Here is a 15,877-nt window from a genome sequence, read left to right on the forward strand (position 1 = left end):
CATCATCAGGACGAACTATTTAGTAATGATATTCGGACACAACACGATGACGGATCAACAAGAAACAACTATCAGTTAGTAGGTGTGTCACGTTTTCAGCCGAACTTCAGCCTTCCGAAAGCCATTTCCAGTAATCGGTTTTGGATAAAAAATATTTTGGATAAGAATAAAAAACTCAAAACAAACCACGGTTTTAATCCTAGAAAAACGATTACTACTTATGAAGAGAAAGATCATTTGGTTCCGTTAGAAGAAGGTTCAAGAAGCGATCTGAAGAAACCCTTCCAAGATAGTAGATTAGGATTACTGGGTGGCGGCATGGATGATCATCGTTCAGGACATCTTTACGACAGCTATGGAGATTGGCATCACGGCGACAGTGGCGATCATGGAAGTAATGCAGGTGGATCATGGCCAGGTGGTTATTTTGCAAACGGAGGATACAATACCGACCACGATAGTAATCACGTTTCGGTAGCCAATGGACATTCATACACGGGCGTAGCAGGACTGCATTTGTTACACCCGTTGATTCTAGTAGCAACATTATCCTTTATCATCAGTTTAATCAATGCAGTACTGGGGGTTGTTGATAAACTAAAGCTTCCAGTTGTTAGAGCACGTGACGAGCCGGTATTGAAAAATTCGAAACATGCTCGTTCTATTGATGAAGAATTTCTGGAATCGCTGCACAGTTTCATCGCATTTATGTCGAAAGGAGACGGAGCGTTCAACAAACTTTAAGTATTTTAAGTATTTAAGGCTTTCCAACAATTCGTTAATATTTCAATAAACATTTATATTTTATATTATATTATTTACCTAGCTGAAAATGATATTTTTTCGAATCATGCAGAAACCAGCTATGTTTGAAGTTTGAATCAACCAATACCTAGATTTTTTATATAGTCAGACTAAGGAGTTCTGATACCATCTAGATTAGCTGAGATTAACATACGAATAAATGAATATATCAGACATTTTTCAATAAATCAAAGTTATATTAAGTTTGGTTTTACTAATGCTTCGGAGTACGCTTTTTTCGTTAAGTAAGTAAATATCTTGCCCATGACGCTTAAAATTACTGAAGTTCTTTCAATTCACTTGAAATTAAACATTTCAATACCCAATACCAAATTAGTATTGTTTTTATTTCTTATAATTTACTAAAGCGTAAATGACGTGAACAACTATTTGGCAATTCCCAGAAGCATCAACGTTTGCTCCTTATACTTCTGGATGTTGTACTCATTCTCACCCTCATTGAAAAGTTGTTCCACCGAGCTTGCGTATTCTGCCGGAGCTTCTGAAAACGTTTCACCGTCTGACTTTCCCCAATTCAGAATACTTTCCGAATTTTTCTTTGATCGATTGCGATGGAAAGCGTAATATTCCATATCAGCTTCCGATTTAGTTTCTTCCCACGGTTCTACCACATTCGATTCGTGATACAGTGCCGTCAGGAGATACATCGCATAATCGTAGTTTTGTTTCTTCAGCGGACATCTGTCCGTAACTAGGGTCAAAACATCACTCTCCGGATTGTATCGTTCCCCAACTAACCTTAATATCTTATCTTTTGCGTGTTGATTCAACCTAAGTGTCTCTAATTTCAACTGAATCGTAACGATACGTGATAAAGGATTCCTAATCGTTGGTAATGCATGGCAATAATCGGATGAGATGAAATCAACCGGAAAGTGTTGTTTCATTTTTGCTTCCGTTTCCAATCCCACCGGCCACGCGGTACAGAATTGTTTCAAAGCTTCACATTGCTTTTTGATTACCGGGGGCGTTAGATGTAGAAAGTTGGGTATCTTCATCAGTTCAGCGTTGGCGAACTTACCTGGCGGTATTTTATATTTTTTATCAACATAGCCCTGCCTCAACGGTAGTGGAACCGCTGACGGATTAAAAGACTTTGGTCCTGGCCAAACAGCGCCCCAGTCCTGATCGGTTGCCATCTGTTGTGACCTGTCACAGGCAAAACACATTTTGTTAAGCCAAAATCGAGCAATTTTTAGATTTCATACCTAGGGGGAGGAACTTCCGGTCTAAAGGTTTTTTGCCGCGCTACCCGTTGTGATCTAACTTGTTTAAAGTTCAAAACAGGAAATGCTACAAAAGTTACAAAATTTCATTTTCGGTAGAACATAAATATTTCAACTTAGCCAGACTTACGTTCATCATCGTTGTGATTTTCGGTATCGTGCTCATGCCGAGTACTTTGAAATCGGCTTCCTATCACTCGAATCGAAAAGTGAATTGAATTTCTGCCAGCAATTTTAGTAATCAGAGCCATTTTATCTTTCGTAACTGATTTACAATACTAAAAATAATCAAATAATATTATTTATTGTTCTAGTAACATGGTAAGGTCTTAGTAATGAATATTGAATACGTCAAATCCGTCAAATCAAGTATTTACTAGATAGAATTAACAAAAGGGCGAATGTCGCAAATGTAAACCAAACGAGTGAGAGTTATTTTTTGCTGGACCAGCATAGGAAAATCAACTCTCACTCGGTTTGTTTACGCATGCGACATTTGCCCTTTTGTTAATTCTATCTTCATTATTATCAACCATCAAGCTAGAGTGACTATATACAGAGTGGCGACAATGTCAAAATTGGAATGATAATTATCTGTCAGTGTCATTCCAATCGAGCAGACAACCTAACCAACGCGTATGCAGGAAAGAGAAAGAAAAACCTAGGATAAACCCACGCCATCGGCAGGCAACCATGTTTTCGCCGTTAACATCTCGTGTGTGCGAAAATGAGATAGCATGTCAGCACTGCGTTTCACTCAACTGCCAGCAGTCTGATTTGGGCCCGCTGTCAAATTTTGAGCCCAGGACATCCTGTCGCTGACATTCACTGCAGCTCGTTATAGAGATGTCGATGGGGTGGATAAACCGCATTGCACACACTTAAACGATTCGGTAAAATTTACCGAAATCTACACTCTTAAATGATTCTACCTGTAAATAGGTCAGATTTAGTTAAAGCTAGGTTGAAACTACTCAAAATGCCCTTAAAGTGTACAAACTCAAACTTTGGGTAAAAATTTCAACCAATTTTGGCTACTTGCTACCGATAATTGAATTATTCTCTATGACAAATAACGCACTTGTAAGTTCCTACTACCAATTTTTTGGTTAAAAAACCTCAAAATCTGAGTTTGTACACTTTAAGGGCATTTTGAGTAGTTTCAACCTAGCTTTAACTAAATCCGACCAATTTACAGGTAGAATCATTTAAGAGTGTAAACAGCTGAACGTTCGGTAAAATTTTTTATTACACCAAACATTACTAATGATCTGTAAACGTCGATTGGCACCATCGAAATTTTTACCGAACGTTCAGCTGTTTAGAATTCGGTAAAATTTTACCGAATTCTGTGCTTTTTGTTAAGTGTGCATATATACATTTGGGATGACTTGTCGCCACTCTGTATATAGTCACTCTACATCAAGCAGATCAAGCACACTTCGTACATGACAATGCTGCCATATATATTTTTTTTTTTATAGTCTGAAGTCCGTTGAATAATAATGTTTAGAATTAAATAAATAAATAATATTCATAAATTCATAAGAATAAATTGGAAAAAAATCCAACGAAACGGGCGGAGAGGCAAAAATAAAGATGGTATATTTTTATAATTCATCTTTCAGGTTAGAACTACTTACTTAATCAGCTCCAGGCCGTGGTTTCCTCTGCTGTACGAAGAAGTCGTCTCCATTCTACTCGGTCCATGGCCGCAATTCGCCAGCCACGTAGTCTACGTAGGGTCCGCAGGTCGCCTTCCACTTGATCGATCCATCTTGCTCGCTGCGCGCCCCGCCGTCTCGTTCCAGTCGGATCGTTATTGAGAACTTTTTTAACCGGGCAGTCGTCCGACATCCTCACGACATGCCCAGCCCATCGCAGGCGACCGATTTTTGCGGTGGCAGCGATGGGTGGTTCCCTAAGCAGCTGATGCAATTCATGGTTCATTCGCCTCCTCCACGTTCCGTCTTCCATCTGCACTCCGCCGTAGATGGTGCGCAACACCTTCCGTTCGAAAACACTAAGGGCGCGTTGGTCCTCCATGAGCATAGTCCATGTCTCATGGCCGTAAAGGACTACCGGTCTAATCAGCGTCTTGTAGATTGTTAACTTCGTGCGGTGGCGAATTTTGTTCGATCGCAGCGTCCTACGGAGTCCAAAGTAGGCACGATTTCCTGCCATAATGCGTCTTTGTATTTCTCTGCTGGTGTCGTTGTCTGCGGTAACCAGTGAGCCCAGATACACGAACTCTTCTACCACCTCGATTTCATCACCGTCTAAATGAATCCGGGGAGGGAGGTCAGCATTCACTTCTTTAGAACCTCTTCCTTTCATGTATTTTGTTTTCGATACATTAATGACAAGTCCTATCCGTTTGGCTTCAGCTTTCAGTCCGATGTACGTTTCCGCCATCCTCTCAAAGGTACGTGTAATGATGTCAACGTCGTCAGCGAAACCAAGAAGCTGGACGGACTTCGTGAATATCGTGCCACTCGTGTCTATACCCGCTCTTCTTATCACACCCTCCAAAGCGATGTTAAACAGCAAACATGAAAGCCCATCACCTTGCCGTAACCCTCTTCGAGATCCAAAGGGACTCGAGACTGCCCCTGATACTCGAACAACACACATTACTCGATCCATCGTCGCCTTGACCAATCGCGTTAGTTTATCCGGAAATCCGTAGTAGTGCATAATCTGCCATAGCTGATCTCGATCGATCGTGTCGTACGCCGATTTGAAGTCGATGAATAAATGATGCGTGGGCACGTTGTATTCGCGACATTTCTGCAACACTTGCCGAAGCGCGAAAATCTGGTCCGTGGTGGCACGGGCACCCATGAATCCCGCTTGATATTGCCCCACGAACTCCTTTGCAAATGGTGATAGTCGACGACATAAAAGTTGGGAGAGTACCTTGTAGGCGGCGTTCAACAGTGTGATTGCGCGGTAATTGCAACAATCCAACTTGTCGCCCTTTTTGTAGATCGGACACACGATGCCTTCCGTCCACTCCTCCGGTAGTAGCTCATCCTCCCAAATCTTGACAATGACCCAGTGCAGCGCTCTAGCCAGTGCGTCACCACCGTATTTCAGCAGCTCGCCGGGTAGCTGATCAGCCCCAGCCGCTTTATTGTTCTTCAGCCGACCGATCTCTTCTGCTACCTCCTGGAGGTCAGGGGCTGGTATTCTGTCGTCTTCTGCACGTGCTCCAAGATCTATTGCCATATCGTCACCTCCATGTTCAGCTACATCGCTGTTAAGGTGCTCGTCATAATACTGCTTCCACCTCTCGATCACCTCACGTTCGTTCGTGAGAAGATTACCGTCTGAGTCTCGACACATATCGGCCTGCGGCACATGGCCTTTGCGCGAGCGGTTTAACTTCTCGTAGAACCTCCGTTTATCGTTAGCACGGTACAGTTCTTCCATCGCCTCGCGATCCCGATCTTCCTGTTGGCGCTTTTTCCTCCGGAAGACCGAGTTTTGCCTGTTCCGTGCTTGTTTATATCGATCCACATTCGCCCTCGTACGGTATTGCAGCATCCTCGCACGTGCTGCATTCTTCTCCTGCACTAATTGCTCGCATTCGCCGTCGAACCAATCGTTTCTTCGGTTCGGATTCATTGTACCTAGTGCCGCTAGTGCAGTGCTACCGATGGCGGTCTTAATGCCTTTCCAACCATCTTCAAGAGTTGCTGCGCCAAGTTGCTCTTCCGTTGGTAGCGCTGCTTCCAGCTGCCGCGCGTATTCCTGGGCAACTCCGGTGACTCGTAGCTGCTCGATGTTGGGTCGCGGCGTACGACTTCGACGCGTGTTATGCACCGTCGAGAGTTTTGAGCGCATGCAAACTGCAACTAGGAAATGATCCGAATCTATATTCGCACTGCGGTAGGTGCGAACGTTTATAACATCAGAGAAGAATTTACCGTCGATTAGAATATGGTCAATTTGGTTTTCTATTCGTTGGTCTGGTGATCTCCAGGTGGCCTTGTGGATATCTTTGCGGGGGAAGAAGGTACTTCGGACTACCATTCCGCGGGAAGCTGCAAAATTTACGCATCGTTGGCCGTTGTCGTTCGTTGCGGCATGCAGGCTGTTTGGCCCGATTACCGGTCTATATATAGCTTCCCGTCCTACCTGCGCGTTCATGTCACCGATGACGATTTTCATGTCCCGTCGCGGACAGCCATCATACACCTGCTCCAGCTGCGCGTAGAACGCCTCCTTCTCGTCATCGGGTCTCCCTTCGTGTGGGCAATGCACATTGATGATACTGTAATTGAAGAAACGGCCCTTAATCCTCAACTTGCACATCCTTGCGTTGATCGGTTGCCAACCAATCACACGCTGGCGCATCTTTCCCAGTACTATAAAGCCGGTTCCCAGCTCGTTGGTGGTGCCACAGCTCTGGTAGAAAGTAGCCGCTCGATGCCCGCTTTTCCATACCTTCTGTCCTGTCCAGCAAAGTTCCTGCAGTGCTACGACTTCGAAGTTTCGGGGATGTAATTCATCATATATTATCCTATCGCAACCCGGGAAGCCGAGCGATTTGCAATTCCATGTCCCGAGTTTCCAATCGTAGTCCTTATTTCGTCGCGTGGGTCGACGCCGATTGTTCCGATCCCTATTTTCTTCTTCGTTGTTGGTAACTTTTAGTTTTCCAGGGCGGCTTGTTGGGCCTGCCCCTAACCCCCTGTCTCGCCGGAGGACCATCGTGCACAGCACTGTTTAGAGTCCCTGCTGGCATAAGGACGAGTATAATAATCAGCCGCCCCTAACATGGAGAACAGACGCTGTTTGAGCCGCACCTCCTTGGTGAACAGCCGCTCGTGTTTGACGAAGCATTTCCTCTACCGCCATGCTATGGTTACCGCGCCAGTATTCGCGTCGCACCTCAGGTTAGAAAGTTCCTTTAAAAAATCTCAGTAAACAGACAGGGGTTTTCGCACTTTTATCCGAAAAAAACAATTTAACCATAACACGAAGATAAAAATTATTGTAACAATAAAATATGAAAAATAGTAAAACCACGTAAAACCTAACAATAATTTTTATTTTCAGAATAGATAAACATACAAAGTGTTTCTAACCGAGAAAATAAAATAATACATAAGAACCTGTTTCCTGGACAATTAATGAACTTGCTGACGTTTGCATTACGGCCACGCGTGCATAAAGAAAAAATTTTCGCTTCGAAAAAAAAATTGCAGATGCAAACAAACCGCGTATACGTATAAGCGGCGAAGCGGGCGTGCGGTAAATGTCAGCAATCTTTTTGCCGTGAAGTATTCCACCTCGCACATATATAAAGATTTTTTGGCATTAGCTGTGGCCCTCGCTGAAGCTGTTTGCAGTAGGAATAATATCAACAACATCAAATTCCAAACTCCCGGATCCTCTCCTTCACTCTTCGCTCCCCTCTCGCTCCTACAAAAACGAGTCCCAGCTGATGTCATTCTCGTCTCCCAAGTAACATTTTTGTTGTATAACAGCTTATCAAGCACTTGTACCACGGAAATCAGCTGTACAATAGTTTAATAAGCCATTATACAACAAGATTGTTACTTGGGCTGTGACGAAGCTGTAAATTACTTCATTTCAAATTAGGGTTCACGTTACGTTCACGTTTATGTTCATTTCCACGAAAACTATTAGCGAATTTGTTTACTCAATCCGGGTTGGAACCGGATGATTTTTTTGTGTTCATTTGCTCCTGTCTGATGGCAGATAAAACTCATCCAGTTCCAACCCGGATAGAATAAACAAATTCGCTCTATAAAAAGACCATCAAAAACTGTAAAACGAATAAAAAGAAACGATCTGGCATCTCTGCGAAACGTACAGCGACTGTCGATAAAGAAGTACAAATCAAAACTGAACGAAACTTTCAAACCGAACGTGTGCGCCATTTTAGTATTTTCCTTTCTCTTTCGCTCTTCCGTAATTTTATACCAGACACTGCGCGCATCGGTCAAGGACATTGACAAAAACAACAAACGGCTTATTGCTTGAAACGGTCAAAAAAGTGCAACTGCCGAACGAGAACAATCACGATTTATCCACTTGTCCCAAAAGATTTCAAGTTTTTGAACAGTTTAAAGGCAAAGGGCTTAAAGGTTTAAACACAACTTAGTTGAATTGGATTAGTTAGATATAGGGCTCTAAATAGTCTAAATAGGCGGTGTTATTTCTGTGCTTACCAACGGCTGGTTCTAGTACCTAAACAACGAAAACGAAGGAAGCTGTGTTTGAAGAAAACTCGTCAAAGAGCGAAAATTTCCGGAAAACTAAGAAATAATGGATAGCAGTACAAACATTCGTGTTGCGGTTCGTGTACGACCCTTTAACAAAAGAGAGCTGGAGCAAAATCAGCGAAATATTATTAAGGTGAGTGACTGATAAATAAACCGTTAGAGCAGCCGTCTTCAAAACATGTAGCATATCAAAAAAGGGGTTTCGCTCGTTTTTTTCCGTTTTATTTTGTGATATACTTAAAGAATCGGTACCTAGTGATTATCTTGTTTGTACCAAAAAAGCTTTTGCTTCAGTTGTTGCATCGTACTAGGTACATTTCCGCAATACACAATTATAAGAATTATTCTTTCCTCTACATTAAACTCTTTTACTCCATTCAAGGTTTTGGACCGCACAACTTTAATGTTCGATCCGGATGAAGATGAGGACGAATTCTTCTTCCATGGAACGAAACAAACTCACAGGGATATAACAAAAAGATTAAAAAAGAAGCTAGCTATGGAATACGATGAAGTTTTCGATGCCGAAGCCACCAACGAGGACATCTTTCAGCATTGCACCAAACCGCTGGTGCAGTCTGTCATGAATGGTTACAACTGTTCAGTGTTTGTGTATGGTGCAACTGGAGCGGGAAAGACATTTACAATGCTTGGTGCGGAAGACTGTCCCGGTATAACATTCCTTACTATGAAAGACTTATTTCGGCAGATAGAGATTTTAAGCAGTTCACGGAAGTTTGACATAGGAATCTCCTATTTAGAGGTGTACAATGAACTGGTCATGAATTTGCTAACAAAATCAGGTCCGCTTAAACTACGCGAAGATAGCAATGGAGTCGTGGTGAGTGGTTTAGTGTTAAAACAAATACACAATGCGGAAGAACTTCTTGAACTGCTAGCTTTAGGAAACCTAAACCGAACGCAACACCCAACCGATGCCAATGCGGAGAGCAGCCGCAGCCATGCTATCTTTCAAGTGCACATTCGAATGGTAGATAAAACCACAGGACAAAAGAAAACCGTAAAATTATCAATGATCGATTTAGCTGGAAGCGAGCGTGCTGCTAGTACAAAAGGAATTGGCATAAGGTTCAAAGAAGGTGCCAATATCAACAAAAGTTTACTGGCTTTGGGCAATTGCATAAATAAATTGGCCGATGGTTTGAAACATATTCCTTATAGAGATTCAAATTTGACTCGCATTCTTAAAGACAGCCTTGGAGGAAACTGCCAAACTTTAATGATCGCGAATGTGTCCCCATCGTCACTGACCTATGAAGATACGTACAATACTTTAAAGTACGCCTCGAGAGCCAAAAAGATTCGAACAACTCTGAAACAAAACATAGTGCCATCCAACGTACCTAAAGAGTTCCTAATTAAAAAGGTAAATGAACAAGCGGCAGAGATAGAACGATTGAAGGCTAAGCTCAAAGAATTGGAAGATCAAAAAGCGGCAGCAGCAGCTCCAGTGCCCGTTAACGTTGTACAGTTCGACGAGATACTACTAAACACATGGCGTTCCCGAATCGACAATTGTTTCTCAATCGTTAAGAAAACACAGGAACATTGCTTCAATCTGCAGAGTAAGGAAAAACTGCTGAATCTACGCGCCAAACTGAAAGAACAAGCGGAAAACATAAAGAAAATATTCACGCTGGATGGAAAACACCTTAATGAGGTAAATGTTGCAAGATTTTTATTTACTTTATAACAAGATTAGAATTTGCAATTATGACTTATCTCCTAACAGTTCCATTTGTTTCACTTCCATCATTCTTTCTGCTTCTTTAATGTATTCGTTAGCTATCGTTGTTATTTGAGTTTGAATCTGATAGTTTAGATCCTCGGATATATCAGTCTGCTTTTTAACCTTTTTAATATTTTGATTCTGTGCATCTTTTATCGCATCACGACACTTGATAAACAATGTTTTAGCATTCTTTGCAAGGTTCTCCCGATGTTCCCGAGTCACTTTCGGTACGGGGATGTACAGTGTAGTTCCATCTTGTTGGGGGTTTAAATTCATGCCACTTTTCTGTAGCGCTTGCAATACCGCTGGTATAGTTTGTGGAAATGATACCAGATTTAGCACCACTGTTTTAGGATTCTTGCGTATAACTTGGCCAAGCTCCTGCAATTGATAATCTTTTCCTTCGAAACTTACTTTCAAAGTTTCGATAGCTCCAGTTGCTGAACGAAGCGATAGATTTTTTATGTACTCTTCTTTCATACTAGATACGGTTTTGTCCATAAGAGTACGCAAAGCATTCACATTGATCACTTCTGCTAACTGTTCTTCGTTTATATGAACTTTTGCAGTAGGGCCCTTTTTCTCTTTTTTCTTGTCTTTGCTTTTTGCATAATTTCGGACCTGATTATACTGAAATGATACTGGCAGGTTTTTTCGAGCACTTATACATATTTTTGATTGTGTAACCTCTGCGGCAAAAGAGGATCTTGAACAAATTATATTGCTAAGCACGTACAGTTTGTTCCGGATCATTTTATCGAGAAATTTGCGATGCTCTCCTATTAATATGTCAACATCAATAAAAAATAACACCGGTTTGACATGACGTGACATATTACATAATCTTACTTCAGAGTGTTCTACACGCTAAACCAGAAATTGCCAAAAGATTTCGAAGCGTTAATGAGTAAACGGAGTAAAGATGACTCAAGAGTATGAATACCCAAAAAGAATAAACCTCAAATTTATTCTTTTTTTTTCTTCTGTCGCAGAAGTCTATGTATCATTCTGGTGTGTTTTCGGCCAGTTTCTATGACTATATGCCCTCAAATTTATTCGTTTTTTACTCAAATCAGTAAATTCTGGCTAGAGTTTTAAACAGATCGCATAAACAATCCTTTTGCATGACTTGAGCGACTATTTGAAAACTAAATTCAGAATTGTGCCATAATTTCTTAGACGCAAATGCATTATCTGGTTAGGTTTAATGTACGGTAGAGAAGAAAAATCGTTTGCCGTTTTTTTCGGAAGTCCAATTTCGTACTGGCGATATATTGTGTGATTATACGCTCGGCTACTAAATTTTAAATTGCTGTATTACCAGGTACGAACACGTGGAGGTGTTAGTTAGGAGCTTGGGACGTCCAGACCTATGATAGACGCTTTTTGTTAGTTACCCCCCATTTTATACCTAAGTAATACTTAAATCAATGCTGTGCATTTATTGATGATTTTCAAAAGCAGCCACTTTTCTGAAGTGTTTATTTCCTTTCATCAGGACATCACACGACTAGAAGCTTCGATTGATAGCTTTAATAAACAAATTGCACAACAGAAGGTGGAACTGGATCGATGGACTAAACGTTATAAAGATGCGTACAAAAGTCTCAAAACACTTCGCGCGGAAGTGGAATCCTCTGAGCAAGCCAGCACTCTCAATTCTTACTTTAAGGCAAAAGAACAAGAACTAGCAGTAGACAAATCGCACCTTAAAATGATCCACGTTGTGAAAATCCATCAGATCTATGTCGATGAAAATCAGCAGTGGGAAAAAATTTCTCGCCTTAGTGCAGATATTATACAACAAAATTATTTATTGCTGAGGAACATGGACCGCTTGGACAACGCTACTCTGGAAAAAATGAAAAAATTGATGCGCTTGAATCACTGTCAACGAGGTGTTAAATTCCCTGATGATAACGACAACGATGATCTGATCAAAGAAGCTAACGTGAACGATACGAGCATGGATGATATAACAGATCTCTGCGATTATGCCGAAAAAGGAGACAATGGAGATTGTAAAGGTGATGATTTAGAACGAGACCTGGGAGTGAAACGGTTAAAAACCGAGGATGCTGAAAAGGACGCCAAAAACCTAAAAAATGAGGCTAACTTGGTTGAATTTAAAAAGCCTAGACCTCTTCGCCCCTTGAATTTCAAAACGCAAAGCTTAAGCGTAAAGACAACCGTTACACGAAAAACACCCACAAAAGCGCAGAAAACAACTACCGTTACGCAATTTAAAGTCCCAAAACTAGTCTTGAGTGGTCCATCAAAGCCATCTAGTGCGAAAAAACGACCAAATTTTTCCAGTTCATCAACCTCATCAAATGATGCCAGTGATTACTCTGACGGCCCCGATGAAAATAGTGAAAATGTAAACAGTACGTTCCGCATCGATTCACCCACACATACCGCAAGCTCTCTGTTCTCAAACGTACTGGTTGAAAGCAAATTGGACCCAAAAGTTCTGAACAAAGGTGTGTTGTGTTAATGCTTCATATTTCTCAAATTAATGTGAATATTTTTCCCTACAGTACTCCGCAGAGCATCAACAAAAGGGAACGTCATTTCTAAGGTCACTTTAACGCTGAACAAAGAAAATCGTAAGATTAGTCCTAAACGTGTAGGAAAAAGTCCGAGGCCACTGATGCGGACAACAAGCCGAAGTGAGTATTTAGGATCATAGAAAAATTATATTGTTTTGACCGTACCACTATTTTCTTTTGCATAGCACATACCACTGCTGCCAGCGTCATCAATCGGTATAGAATGTTGAAAGCTGGAGGTGCGGGTTCCTCATCGACTGCTCGTCTTCCAAGTAGTACAATTACATCAACAGCATCAAAACAAGCTTACGACAGTGACGTAGAACGAAAGGGCCGAGCTGGCAAAAAATAAGCTGCAATAGAGTACTACTTCTGAATGTTTGTTCGTCTGTAAATTTTTACCAATTCCGATGTTAAATCTTCTCTATTTGTATTTGTAAGACTTATATTGTAATAAGTAATTTAAAGGAGGTGAAAATGTTGACCGTATTCATCTTTTTGGCTTTAATGAATTTATTTTTAATAAAGAGCACTTTATAGAGCTTGCTAATTTACGGTTGTGTCGATGGGTTGTTTGCCCTCAGTTGGCAAAGCCTTGCAACATCACCATGAAATACCAACAGCAGCAACAACAAATCTTTTCATATGCGAGGCAAACTATCGTATACGATAACTATCATCAATCTCTATACGAGATAGTTATACATATTTAATTATTTACAAATACTACGAACAAAAATTATTGGTCCTGTTATGTCCATACGTTGTATTCTGATCGAAGCGAGAATTCTGATCGAATCCGGCTCCGATCATTTTTTTCGTAGCGCTGGCTCCCAAGATAGCCGCTTCCGCGTATCTCTATCCACCTTTTCACGTGGGTAATGGCGGCTACTGGGTACACTTTTCGACAATGTTTATTTGATTTTGGGAACTCCGCTCGCGTACGCTTGAAAGTTCTACAACAAGGCTGGAAATATCAACCTGACGTGAATAAAGTCGCCAAAGCTATGCATCTGTTTTCCGAAAGTTGTACCCACTAGCCGCCATTAACCACGTGAAAAGGTGGATAGAGATACGCGGAAAAAAATTAAAATTGCGTTGTTAGTCACAGAGAATGACCCAGTTTTTGGTAGCAGGTAGTCACAATTAGAGAGTCGCCAACTGAAAGAAATAATCTAGCAACAAGGTAGTTGCGTATATATCAGTGTTGCCACATGCACAAATTATTCTGTGAATTACAGACATTTGGAATAAATCTAGATAGAATTAACAAGAGGGCGAACATCGCAAATGTAAACAAAACGGGTGAGTTATTTTTTGCTGGACCAGCATAGGAAAGTCAACCCTCACTCGGTTTGTTTACGCTTGCGACATTCGCCCTTTTGTTAATTCTATCTTCAAATTATCTTCATAGAATCTAGATATATAATTTCTTGATCATTTTATTGTCAATTGCAAGGAAAATTGTCTAATCAATAAGTGCGCAATCGCTCATAAAAGTGCTATTTTAGCTTAAATCGTTTCGGTCTCTTCGGCGCACTTATTGCTTGGAAGATAAGGAAAAAGTGCGCCGAAGATACCGAAACGATTTAATGCAAAATAGCACTTTTGTGAGCGATATCGCATTTGGATGGTACAGTTTTCCTTGCAATTGACAATACTACAGATGGTGAACTGTAGTTATGCTGCTGGTGTGAATTTATTGCTAATTCTTTTAAGAACCAACGATTAAAATTGGAGATTTCGCATTTCACAATGCTCATACAACAAAAACGCATTTGAGGAACCTTTCCCTGAAGCTTTTCTTTCGAATAATTCATAAAAAGCTTTCAAAAATCAAAAAAATATGCCCAAAAAATAGCATTCCAGAGCGGCGTGGAACTCACGTGGAACCACTTCGACGGAGTGAAACACCGCCCCTGTAAAAACAAGATTTTCAAGCTTTATGTACCTTTTTCTGAGACACACAACGTATAGGCGTTTTTGACAAGCTATCGCCCGCTTGGAGGCGCTGCATAAAAAATATATAAAAATCAGAGGGGTTGTGTATAAGACACGACCGCATATATAGGTGACGCAGGACTACGTAAGTCTCTTTGTAGTGATAGTGACATGTATTCATGCTTGTAATCATTCGATTCTTCATGTATACATGCTATACGCAACATATATACATGCTACATGCGTTGTATGTAACATTTATCAAAGTAGTAACATTGCATACGTTCAATTCTCAAAAGATTGTGCATTTGAAAACAATTTAACAAAATCAAGAACACAAACTATTACTTTCCTGCTACCTTACTGAAATTAAAGATTGTTTTCATTACCCACGGTTCCCGCGTTGAAGGGATTTTACCAATTCAATCCTATTTTATCAACAGCACATCTTTTCAATACACTTCTACTGAAACGGTAGGCATGCGTATTCACGGGAAACTAGCAGTCATTGACTTTTCGTCGGAAAGCCCAATTTCGGAAGCAGCTTTTCGGCCCAAAAGCGGGATTGTGCTAATAAAAATGTATATACTGCATTCTTCTTGCCAATCTGAACACAGCGAATATCTATACCTATAAAGAAGGATTTCTGTCTGTCTGTCTGTCTGTCTGTCTGTCTGTCTGTCTGTCTGTCTGTCTGTCTGTCTGTCTGTCTGTCTGTCTGTCTGTCTGTCTGTCTGTCTGTCTGTCTGTCTGTCTGTCTGTCTGTCTGTCTGTCTGTCTGTCTGTCTGTCTGTCTGTCTGTCTGTCTGTCTGTCTGTCTGTCTGTCTGTCTGTCTGTCTGTCTGTCTGTCTGTCTGTCTGTCTGTCTGTCTGTCTGTCTGTCTGTCTGTCTGTCTGTCTGTCTGTCTGTCTGTCTGTCTGTCTGTCTGTCTGTCTGTCTGTCTGTCTGTCTGTCTGTCTGTCTGTCTGTCTGTCTGTCTGTCTGTCTGTCTGTCTGTCTGTCTGTCTGTCTGTCTGTCTGTCTGTCTGTCTGTCTGTCTGTCTGTCTGTCTGTCTGTCTGTCTGTCTGTCTGTCTGTCTGTCTGTCTGTCTGTCTGTCTGTCTGTCTGTCTGTCTGTCTGTCTGTCTGTCTGTCTGTCTGTCTGTCTGTCTGTCTGTCTGTCTGTCTGTCTGTCTGTCTGTCTGTCTGTCTGTCTGTCTGTCTGTCTGTCTGTCTGTCTGTCTGTCTGTCTGTCTGTCTGTCTGTCTGTCTGTCTGTCTGTCTGTCTGTCTGTCTGTCTGTCTGTCTGTCTGTCTGTCTGTCTGTCTGTCTGTCTGTCT

The 15,877-nt window shown here is 41.3% G+C and overlaps 3 protein-coding genes across 3 annotated transcripts; 1 reads left to right on the forward strand and 2 right to left on the reverse strand.

The window, feature by feature from the left end:
- Window positions 1-1,131: 1,131 nt before the first annotated feature.
- On the reverse strand, window positions 1,132-2,360 carry LOC128737241 (28S ribosomal protein S35, mitochondrial). The gene is made up of 3 exons (XM_053831839.1): window positions 2,182-2,360; window positions 2,034-2,118; window positions 1,132-1,974 (listed from the first exon to the last, which is right to left on the reverse strand). The coding sequence occupies exons 1-3, from the start codon at window positions 2,300-2,302 to the stop codon at window positions 1,191-1,193; spliced, it is 990 nt and encodes a 329-aa protein (XP_053687814.1). The 5' UTR covers window positions 2,303-2,360; the 3' UTR covers window positions 1,132-1,190.
- Window positions 2,361-8,354: 5,994 nt separating this feature from the next.
- LOC128736271 (kinesin-like protein KIF18A) lies at window positions 8,355-12,968 on the forward strand. Its single transcript, XM_053830746.1, has 5 exons — window positions 8,355-8,444; window positions 8,694-9,992; window positions 11,563-12,547; window positions 12,605-12,736; window positions 12,802-12,968. Exons 1-5 carry the CDS (start codon window positions 8,355-8,357, stop codon window positions 12,966-12,968), a joined length of 2,673 nt encoding a protein of 890 aa, XP_053686721.1.
- LOC128736963 (ribosome-recycling factor, mitochondrial) lies at window positions 10,005-10,831 on the reverse strand. The gene has a single exon (XM_053831484.1). It carries the CDS (start codon window positions 10,815-10,817, stop codon window positions 10,044-10,046), a length of 774 nt encoding a protein of 257 aa, XP_053687459.1. The 5' UTR covers window positions 10,818-10,831; the 3' UTR covers window positions 10,005-10,043.
- Window positions 12,969-15,877: the final 2,909 nt, after the last annotated feature.

The sequence above is a fragment of the Sabethes cyaneus genome, chromosome 2, assembly GCF_943734655.1.
Source record: "Sabethes cyaneus chromosome 2, idSabCyanKW18_F2, whole genome shotgun sequence".
NCBI classification, from domain to species: Eukaryota; Metazoa; Arthropoda; class Insecta; order Diptera; family Culicidae; genus Sabethes; species Sabethes cyaneus.

Excerpts from the sequence above, each read along its gene's own strand:
- LOC128736271 (XM_053830746.1), top strand. The coding sequence starts at position 8,355 with ATGGATAGCAGTACAAACATTCGTGTTGCGGTTCGTGTACGACCCTTT. Across the intron at positions 9,993-11,562 it reads ATGGAAAACACCTTAATGAG|GACATCACACGACTAGAAGC; the intron begins GTAAATGTTGCA and ends TCCTTTCATCAG. Across the intron at positions 12,737-12,801 it reads GATGCGGACAACAAGCCGAA|CACATACCACTGCTGCCAGC; the intron begins GTGAGTATTTAG and ends TCTTTTGCATAG.
- LOC128737241 (XM_053831839.1), bottom strand. The coding sequence starts at position 2,302 with ATGGCTCTGATTACTAAAATTGCTGGCAGAAATTCAATTCACTTTTCG. Across the intron at positions 2,119-2,181 it reads AAATCACAACGATGATGAAC|CATTTCCTGTTTTGAACTTT; the intron begins GTAAGTCTGGCT and ends TAACTTTTGTAG. Across the intron at positions 1,975-2,033 it reads CCGGAAGTTCCTCCCCCTAG|GTCACAACAGATGGCAACCG; the intron begins GTATGAAATCTA and ends TGCCTGTGACAG.
- LOC128736963 (XM_053831484.1), bottom strand. The coding sequence starts at position 10,817 with ATGATCCGGAACAAACTGTACGTGCTTAGCAATATAATTTGTTCAAGA.